This window comes from Falco cherrug, chromosome Z, assembly GCF_023634085.1.
Source record: "Falco cherrug isolate bFalChe1 chromosome Z, bFalChe1.pri, whole genome shotgun sequence".
NCBI lineage: Eukaryota > Metazoa > Chordata > Aves > Falconiformes > Falconidae > Falco > Falco cherrug.
In genome coordinates, this window is record NC_073720.1 from 67,993,969 (window position 1) to 68,004,212 (window position 10,244).

General features: G+C 44.6%; 1 protein-coding gene across 1 annotated transcript; it reads right to left on the reverse strand.

The window, feature by feature from the left end:
* Positions 1-963: 963 nt before the first annotated feature.
* On the reverse strand, positions 964-9,917 carry ARL14EPL (ADP ribosylation factor like GTPase 14 effector protein like). Its single transcript, XM_055699786.1, has 5 exons — positions 9,825-9,917; positions 7,616-7,792; positions 3,190-3,312; positions 1,581-1,720; positions 964-1,213 (listed from the first exon to the last, which is right to left on the reverse strand). Exons 3-5 carry the CDS (start codon positions 3,298-3,300, stop codon positions 991-993), a joined length of 474 nt encoding a protein of 157 aa, XP_055555761.1. The 5' UTR covers positions 3,301-3,312; positions 7,616-7,792; positions 9,825-9,917; the 3' UTR covers positions 964-990.
* Positions 9,918-10,244: the final 327 nt, after the last annotated feature.

Sequence of the window (10,244 nt, forward strand, 5' to 3'; positions counted from 1 at the left end):
ATTAGTTGAAAGGAGAAACAAATCTTTCTGAGGTACAAAGTCAGAAGGAGCTTGTGGTGTTAAGGCATTTTTGAGATCTTCCAGGATGTTTCTTCTGCTAGGAGTTATCTCTGTCTTGGAGCAGGAGGCCTTTGTCCACAAAGGATGGCCTCTTGTAGGGGAGAAAAGTGTTGCCACTTTCAAAGTTGGGAGAGTGTCCTCAAAAACAACAGGCACAGGGCCCGGCGAGTGATTCCCCCACTAGCAGCATGCTCCCAGAGCTTGCCTGCTGCAGTCTGCAGCCTCCTCCCCTTCGAGAGCCAGGGTGACCCTCACTTCTCAAAAAGGGTGTGAGTGCCCATCACGAGTGAGAACACCCACCTCATAAGGAGACTGGCTGTAAGTTACGGTGTTTGAAATCTGTCATGTCTCACATGAAGAAGAAACTCCTAGAACTGAAGAGATTTTTCTGTCCAGAGCCAAAAATATCCAAACCATTTACCTCTAGCTATATAATTAATAACAGATCAAGGCTGAATGCACCCTATGTTGTTAAAACAAATATAAAATCTGCTGACCAAACATGTTGGTTTCAGTCTTGTAGCCTGGGCAGCAACAAAGAATTGCAGGGTCATTTCCTCTCTCCTCTCCAGTAAGTGAACAAGCAGAGAAATGGGCAAGAGAAAAACTCATTACAAGCAATGTGGTTCAGCTTTACAGGGTAGGAAAATTATCTTCCACAGTAGTTCAGACACCTTCAGTTTTAGAAAGTCAAGATTTAAAGAGGACTGACTAGATGCCTCTGTAAAGCTCTCAAGGATGAGGAAGAATGAAATACATACTCTTACCTAAATGGGGAAGGTTCAAGTGTACTAGGTAGGCAGCAATAAAGAAGCACAAGCACCACCGCCAGGCACTTCACTAGAGACAATTCATAAAGCCAAGATTTATTTTAATAAAATCTGGAGAAGGAAGAACTTTCCTCAGGCACAAAAACTACCAGAACAAAAATCAGTCAGGGACAGAAAATGGCAACACACTGATAACATTCCCCACTTCATTCTCAATTGTATCATAAACCCATTTCCTATTGCAGCGACATTCTGGCCCACATTTGTTTGAATTACATTTGGGGCAAGGATAGAAGCAACCCAGGCAGTTCTTTTCCAGGCAATCACACAAATCCATGTTATTACAAAGCAGCCTGCCACGTTTGTCATACTTCTTTGTAACTCTGCAGAAAAGAAGAAAAAATTATTCTCAGTGAATGCTTCAACACGTTCAAAGACTCAACCAAAAAAATGTGGCAAACATCTGTCCAGGAACAAATACTTCCTCTTTAACAACTTCACAGCATGACGAAATACCAGCATTATCCTAATTGTAACAACCACTGTTATTAAAAGTGAAAGTGTACCAAAGAAGTAAATCATAATTCACGTAAGTCACACAGAAAAAGACCGTTTCCCCAGCACAGCTTTCATATGTAATAAGAAATCTCTCTGCAAAATATTGATGCTTTTATTCATTTCACTTATATTCAGTAAACAGCATACCAGCCAGTTTTAAAGTAAAACACATAATAAATTAGCACATCTTACTTGGGCTTATTTAAAAAACCTTGTTTCATCTGTGACAAGCACGCTTTCTTTTTCTGCTCTCTAGTTTCAGGATTGAAGTCAGCTACCTGAGGTCCTGGATTCTGAAAGGCTAAGGATTTTAATTGTTTCTCAACTTGTTGCTATAAATAAACAACAGAAAGTTTATAATTAGTACAATTGGAACAAATATTTATTAACTGCCAAATGTCCTCACTGGCTGTCAAATTGCATTCAAATTAATATTCTTTAAAACTTAAAACAACACAGTCGGGAAAATGAAGCAAAACTCGACCTAAATTAAGATTACATTGTTTAAAATGTTTTCCTGTCTAACTGTTAATTCAGTATTTCTTTGACTGACTGTGCATCCTGACAGGAGAGGGAATAACCATCACTCTAAATATGTTACCCTGGTACAGTGGCATGGAGTTTGAAAGTTGTCTGCTGGAAGGCAGGTTCATGTATGTTTTTGTCTTCAATTTTATCCATAAGGTAAAAATAAGTGCTATGATTATAAGCATCTCAACTGGATTCACCCTTACCTTCACTGCTCCCTCAGATGCCTAGAAACCATCTTTGTCTAAACAATCTGGGGGCAAGAGAAACGTCTGGAGATGCAACTAGTATGAGAAGAAAGCATTTGCACAAGTGAGGAGTATGAAAAAAGTGCAGACGAAATTAAAGAAGTTAAACTGAGCACAGTTTTTGAGAAATAGGAGGAAGCCTTTTCTTGCCTATTTTATGGGATTCATGTTTGCAATTAACTAGAACTGCTGAATGTTTTGGAGGTTAAAACATCAGCTCTTGTGATTTGCCATTCCACATAGCCTGTGCATGTCTGCAGTCATGTCTAAAGTCAACGCAAACAAACATGGGTGTTGTGTCAAACAATTTCTCTTTGGACGATCACTATGGACATTGAACGTACATTTGTCACGCATTATGCAAAGGCAAAAACATACATACAGATTTATCTTTTCTCCTCTTAGATAAATGGAGGTGACTTGCCACCCGTCAGCTTCCCCGGAGGGTGTCATTCCTTTCAGAGTCCACAGTAATTTTTCACAAACAAGTGAGTGCTTTCTTTGCTTCTCATAGGGCAAGCAGTGGCAGTTCAGCCCAACCTGCTGATACAGTGATTTAGAAATACCTGTGCACCTGAGTGCACTTGTTTACAAGGTGGTTGATGCTATGCATCTTCAATTGCATCCTCCTGAAAACTTCCAGGGCAATCTCATGCACCTACATGAGGAGCATATTCAGGTATTTCTGCTTTTGAGTCTGGGCTAGGTTTTCAGTGCAGAAAATATGCTTCAGCATCATCATTGTTCATTATCATAAATTACACAATTTCAAGTTGGAAACAAATAATAATCTATGAAAACAGTCCTCCCTGTAAGAGTACTGCCCTATTTCCCTACTTACTATTTCATTTGAGCTCAGAACTACTCTTAGCCCCTTAAATGACTGCACTGCAAACTGGACTCATTTCACTGTTGTTATTACTGATATTACCCTATTGACTCCAGCTTTTTACTTTGTAACTATGGAAGAAATCGAAGGCAATAGTAAATATCTTGATAATAACATAGTACCAGAGTAGTCATACCAGTTGTCTCTGTGTTATCAAACTCTCCTTATCAAGAGAGACATTTTCTTCTGCAGATTTTTCCTGGGCAGAATTGCCTTTCTTGCAGTTTTCTTCCATGATGTCATTCATTTGACCACCCTTCTGAAATACATACATACATACATGTGTGTTAGACACGTGCAGAAGTGTGACATCCACAGACTTCTAAGTGAAGGTTTTAAGGTCAGCAGGTGATATCCATACTAGGCTTTTATATATTCTTAACCAACAGCAAATGCAGAACAAAATGTGGCTCAGTATCAGCCTCGATTTTAAAACTGTATTAAAGTAATATAACATCAACCAAAGGCTGTATCATCAAAGCCATTCTACAATTCGTTAGGCAAACTTCGGAAAACCTCTAGCGTTTAAATATCACAGAAATGGAAAGAAATGCTGTGAACTCTGAACCCGTTCCTGACACCACGGCAATGCCACCTTTGAGGCAAAGGTGAGAAGCGGTGCTCTCACGGAACACGCAGCAGCAGCCGGCGACGCGCACGGGAATGAAGGGAGCAGCACGCAGGAGCAGTGATTCCGCTTACCAGCGGGGGGCACTGTTGTCCCAGCTGCTGTTCTTTTCGCGAGGCTCCAAAAAAGAGCAGCCGGGGTGGGGTGGGCGTGGAGCAGGAGGGGTCTCGGCGTGTTCCGTGCCTGTATTCACAGACCCTCCAAGCGTGTGTCAGAGCTGTGGCCACGGTAACTAGCCCGTTCCCTGCGGATTCACAGTTTTCTTCCCGAAAACTTCAACCAATGGACTAAAAGTAAACTGCTTAGCATTTAAATCTCAGTCCTTAGCTTTGCAAGAGGTTTTGTGTATAAATAGAATGTTTAACTTTTAGATTTAACAGCTAAAAAGTGCATTTCTGTCTCTGCTAACAATGCACCCACCGAGGACTGTGGGATCTGTGAGTCTGTCCCACAAATCCCACCCATCACCTCTGCCCCATCACACAGAAATGGTGGTGGCAACTGTTCAGGATGGATATTAGCTACCTCTTCTCACCCACCTTGTGAAGCTATTTAATTAAAAATTTTTATGCAATATATGCAGTTCCAGTGCCTCAGTGTGGTGGTTTTACCCTGGCTCAATCCCAGGTGCCCACAAAAGCCGCTCTATCGCTCCACTCCTCAACCAGACAAGAGAGAGAAAATATAATGTAATGAAAGGCTCATGGGTTGAGATGAGGACAGGGAGATCCTCCTTCCTCACCAACCTTGGTGTCTGCAGAGCCATTGCTCTTACACAGTCTCTCTCCTCTCTTCCGCTGGTGCAGTTTCACTTTTTTCCCGCGTCTTAATATGTTACCCCAGAGGCACCACCACCGTCACTGATGGACTCAGCCTTGGCCAGCAGTGGGTCTGTCTTGGAGCCAGCTGGCATTGGCTCCATTGGACATGGGGGAAGCTTCTGGCATCTTCTCACAGAAGCCACCCCTATAGACCCCCTGCCCCCCTGCACCCCCCAGAAAAAAAAAAAAAATCTTCCCATACAAACCCACTACCTCAGGCCTTAACCCCAAACACCACCGGAAATATTTAAGCTTTTCCAGAGTTTCTCCAGCCCTTCCCCAGGTGCTGCCCAGTCTCTCCCATTGCCTCTGAAAGGTAGTGTAGTGGTCTCTGCCAGGTTGCCCTGTACTTTAGGGCTGTTGCCCACACCCTGTCCCAGAGAGGATGTTCATTTCACCACCGCCAAAGGGCCAGCACCTCCCTGAGAGAAGCAGAAAAGCAGTCCAGGCCTTCAGCCTCCTCTGTTGCAGCTCTTCCCTGCAGAGCAACAGTCAGTGGGAACAGCAATGAGAAGGAGGAGACCTTGTAGTAAGTAACAGGAGAGGACACTTTTTTTGAGAGGTGAAAAGAACAGCTTTCAGCCAGTTTTGGAGAGGGTTTCCCTTTCCCCTCTTCAGTCACCTGAAGAATGACTGAGATTGTGACACTGTTCACAATGGGATGCCTTACAACAACAGTTTGTCATGGTTTAACCCCAGCCAGAAACCAAGTACCACACAGCCCACTTGGTCACACACACACATCGGAATGTAAAACACAAGGGTTGAGATAATTACAATTTAGTAATTAAAATAAAATTGGAGGAAAAAAACAAAACAAACCCAGCAACAACAACAATAATAATAACAAAAACAATAATTATAATGCAAAGGAGGGAGGAGAGGAATAAAATCCAAAAGGAAAAGGAGGAAAAAACAAGTGATGCACAAGCCAACTGCTCACCACCTGCTGACCAATGCCCAGCCAGACCCCAAGCAGCGATCAACAGAGCCTGGCCACTCCCACCCCTCCAGTTTATATACCAAGCACGATGTCCTACAGTATGGAATATCCCTTTGACTAGTTTGGGTCAGCTGTCCTGGCTGTGTCTCCTCCCAGTTTTTTGTGCCCCTCTAGCCCTCTCACTGGCAGGGCCTGCAAAACTGAAAAGTCCTTGATTTAGTATAAATATTACCTAACAACAACTAAAACCACCAGTGTGTATCAACATTATTCTCACACCAAATACACAGCAGTGCACCAGCTACTAAAGAAGAAAAAAACCCTCTATTCCAGCAGAAATGAGGACACAGTTTTAGTCCTGGGGCTTGAGCATCTTTTTAGGGTTAGAAAAGGAAAGCTATTACCAGGCAATTAATATTTGCTGTATGGGGGATCCTGCTAGGTGCCTACAAATAAAATAAGAATGAAGGCCACTGCTCCAAAGAAAGTGAGTATTGCTCTTCATTTGCACTCAGGTTGGAGTCCTGATGAGGATTTGCTTAATACACCTTCTCTCCTGCCCAATCATGCGTCCAGCATTGTTAAAGCACTTTAAGAGTATGCATGACCATCATCCGTGTGTGTTTTATTACAGTGTGCAGGGTTCAGAAGCAGAACAGCTATCAGCAGCTACTGCTGTAAGCATGCAGAATTCCTGCATGTGCTCTGGTCATGTAAATACTTGATTCCTTTGGAAACTAGGTCCTAGCAGTTATCTGGAGCCAAATACCCAAAATCAGAAGCCACTTTTTAAATACTGGCAGAAAAGGACCAAGCATCTTGTTCCAAACACGTGTTTCAAATGCCCTTCCACCTCAGTGAAAAATATCCTGTGTAGAAAATGTAGCACATTTCTGTCTCAATATATATTGTAAAGATAAAGTGTTAAATTTTAATCTCCAGGAAAGATGCTCAAAAATGAGGCAGAATGTGACAAGGAAACTGCAAGATTCGGACATCGGTGAGACTCACAGGACTGATTATCCTCCATAGCATGTTCTGAAGGAGGATAGGAGAATGAGGGAGAGTGTGAGACTCAGACATCTACTGCAAGTCTGCAGAACCTAATTATCCAGAGGAAAGCATTCTTGATCCTGAAGCAGAGTTTTTTTCATCTACTGTTTTTGGTCTGTAGTTATAATCCAGGGGCAATATATTGAACACTAGTCTCTTCCATAAAAATTTCAACTCTGCAAGCAACCATCAATTGCACTCTTCCTCCACCAAAACTTGTATTCTCCCACACCTTTTGAATACATTAAGTACTTCCTGAAGGAGATCATCCACATCTCAACATCCCACTGTGGCTGTAGCTGGTGTGAAATGTGGTGACTGGCATTCCAGATACTTCAGGCTGCTTGATCTCAGCAGCCTAAAGCCAGCATCTCTGCAGGGCTTGCCAGAGTGAATCCATGTTGTTTTCAAGTTGTATTTGTTCATACCATTGGACACTTTCTGGCAGAGACCAGTAAGCATGTTCATCACCTCCACTAGGGCAAGACAAGATGCTGTCCCTATGGCTTTAATCCCCCAATGTCCACATGGATTAGGCTATTCCATTGCAATAGTACCATCTTCCTCAGCCTAGTTTGGCAGAGATGTCTGTGAGCTCAGAAACCAGCAGTCAGGTTTGTGGCACATTCAGGTATGCATCTTGAAATCTCTGTAGGACATCAGGTTGCCAGCCAAACTGAGAATGAAAAATTAATCTTCCCCAGGATCAGCTACGGACTGAGCTGTAAAAATGTGGAAAGGCCACTTACCAACTGGTCCATGCTTTCTCTCATAGCCCCAAATGTGCATATGCATTCAGAAGATGGCCTTGAAGCCAGCCAGGAAACACAGACCAGACAAAGAAGCAGGTCTTGTATCTTGTAACTCAGCTGGTTTCCCAGAAAACTGATAAACATGATGACAGAGCAATGGCCCATTCTGTGACGGGAGTCTGGAGCAGTAAATCTTGCCCTCTCGCAGTAAAACAAACCCTCATGAGTTTTCCCTCCCAAACCCAGAGCCTTTCTGCCATATCTGGAAGCGAGTGATCCTTTAGCTGAAATCGAAGATATAATTATAAAACCATGAGCATCTTCTGGTTGCTATGCAATTGGCGGAAGAGATCTGACAGACTTACCTTTTGAAAACCTGGAGCTCTGAAGCGCGTATGTTCAGTTCAGGGCAGGCAGCAGGAGAAAAAGCAGGTTCTCCAGAATTTTAAATTGTTCTTACCCCAGGAAGGGGCTGGCACAGCATAGGTTTACTGCTGCACAATTCCTCTGATAGTGGAAGTATGACGTCAGCCTCAGTGTGACTGAAACAGAAGACAAATAACCAAAATAGCACTCCCCAGAGAAGCAGGCTGAAGACAGTGCCAGGTAACTGTCTTAAAGGACCTCACACTTTCTGCCTCATTAATTATGGCTTTTTAAATAGTACTTAGTACAATGAGTAGAAATAGAGAAATTATATAAACTGGGATCAAAGTCCTCATTTATTACTTGCATCTGTGGTATGTTCACAGAGCAAATGTATTTCTTAGAGCTTTTTTTCTTAAAAGGTAAGTAAACAAAAAAGTGTAATAACTACTGCATTTTACAAGAACGGATGTTATTATTTTAGGGTATGGATGTAGTAAAGGAATATTTTACTGCTTTAGACAGAACATTCTGGATTCTGTTCACCATCTCCAACAGTCAAAAGTAATCCAATAAATAGCTAAGTAATCCCCAACAGCTAAAGTGGCAATGCAACCTCATGGTTCAGCTTGCTTCCTTTCAAGATTGTTTGTTGCACTACTGGAGACAACTCAGACTCCTCCCGATACCTCCAGATGCCAGTTTCCAGCATGCTGCAATCACTTAAGGCTCTTATTACTGTTCCCTAAAACACAGCTAAATCCTAATAAACATCCAGAACTGTCAAGTCTTACAAATTCTCCTGTCATGCTTAGACTAACAGTCCAATGTGTCTTATCTTCACCAGCTGTATCCACCCATTCTCTGAGGTATTTCACAACACTGAGGGCAAGTAAATTTAGTGTTTACCATACTATTTTCTTCCCCTCCAAACAATTTTAAAATCAAAAACTGATGTAGCATTCTAGCAACGGAGCTTAGCTAGGTGATTTAGATGCTGCTACACATTCCTTCATTTTTTCAAAGACTGTTTTTCCTGTCATGAAAAATAAAACAGAAATCCCTCGAGGGGAACAATATTAATCACAGTCTCCAAGGTACTCATACAACAGCAAGCCACAAACAAAAACCTACAACTGGTTTTATTCTCCTATATTTTTCCCAGTGTTCTTCTCATTTCTCCATATTTTACATAATGGAGAAACCAAGAATTATTAACTCTATAAATACACCTTATGCTTGGTATCTCCTTCTGTTCCATTTTTGCTAATACTTATACATGTGTATCTGTACTTCTAAATTGTTTGTGCATGAGTTGTGATATTTGTTTATCATAGCATACATGATGATGTACAGCCTGCAATCTACTCAGAATTGTTTTTACTGAGTGAGTGTTAGGCTATGAGTAGGTGAGGATGTACATGTAGATTAAAATCTTAGGTGGCATTTAGAGAGATTGATTCTGGTGGTGAAACTCCTAATGGTCTCTACAGGGACAAGTTTCCCCACCATGAGCCAGTGACTGCAAATACACCTCGGGAGATACAATACTATGGAACTAATGCCCCTACCGGGGCTGAGGGGTGGGGGTGGGGAGAAAAGCAGACAACAGATCCATTGAACGTCTTTTAAGCTTCCTGGCCCTTATCCAACGCCAAGCAGATTGTTCCTTGTGCACCCTCAGTGTGCTCAAGCAGCATCCCGCAGCCAGCACAAACGGGGCAGCTCGAGAGGAAAAAAATGCACTTTTTCTGTGTTAAACATTAACCTGTAATGTTCTTATCCTATTAGGAAACAGTTTCTTGCGGCTCTATGATTCCACTGTTCAAACGTTGAGAGGGAGGTCTTGCTGGTGTTCCTCTCATTTTATCTTTAATGTCCCCCACCCCTACCCCCACCCCCATTTATTTCTAAACTGCCGGGTTTACCAGGTGTTTCTGCCTCTTGTTTTCTCCTTTCTGGATGTTCAGTCGGCAGCAGTTGGGGGGTGTGGGGGGTGGGAATGACAGGGAGAAAGCACATGAAGGGCAGGGAACCCGTTTCGGTGGCCGAGACGCCAGGCAGGGGCTGTGACAGGCGCGTGTGAGGCCGCACAGCCGCCCCGCCGCGCTGCCCCGGAGCACCCCCGCCGGTGCCGATCGCCGCGCCCCGCACACAGGCAGGGCAGAGGCGGCAGCCGCCGCGTCCTCCAGCCCAGCGCTTCGTTACCTGAGCCCGAGGCCGCAGACGTGCCGTTACCGGTTCCCTGAGCCCACCTCCCCCTCGCGGCAGGACCGTGCCCCCCGCCAGCGCGGCCTCCCGCCCCGTGCCGGCCGGGCGCGGGGCGCGGCGGGCGGCGCGGGGCCTGGCGGGCGGCGCGGGGCCCGGCGGGCGGCGCGGGGCCCGGCGGCAGCCCTGTGCGGGCCAGCGGCCTCCGCCGGCTGCGGCGTCGTGCCCCCGCCCGTCGGCCGAGCTGGCGGCGCCTCCGGGAGAGCCGCCTCGGGAAGGGCAGACGTGCCAGGCGAGCAGCGCGGGGAGAGGAGGGGGGGAAGCACCGAGTGGAACGGCAGTGCGAGCGGCAGGGCCAGCGAGGCGGTGCGGGACGCGGGACGGGGGAGCCAGAGCAGAGATTCCTCTGCAGCTTCTGGA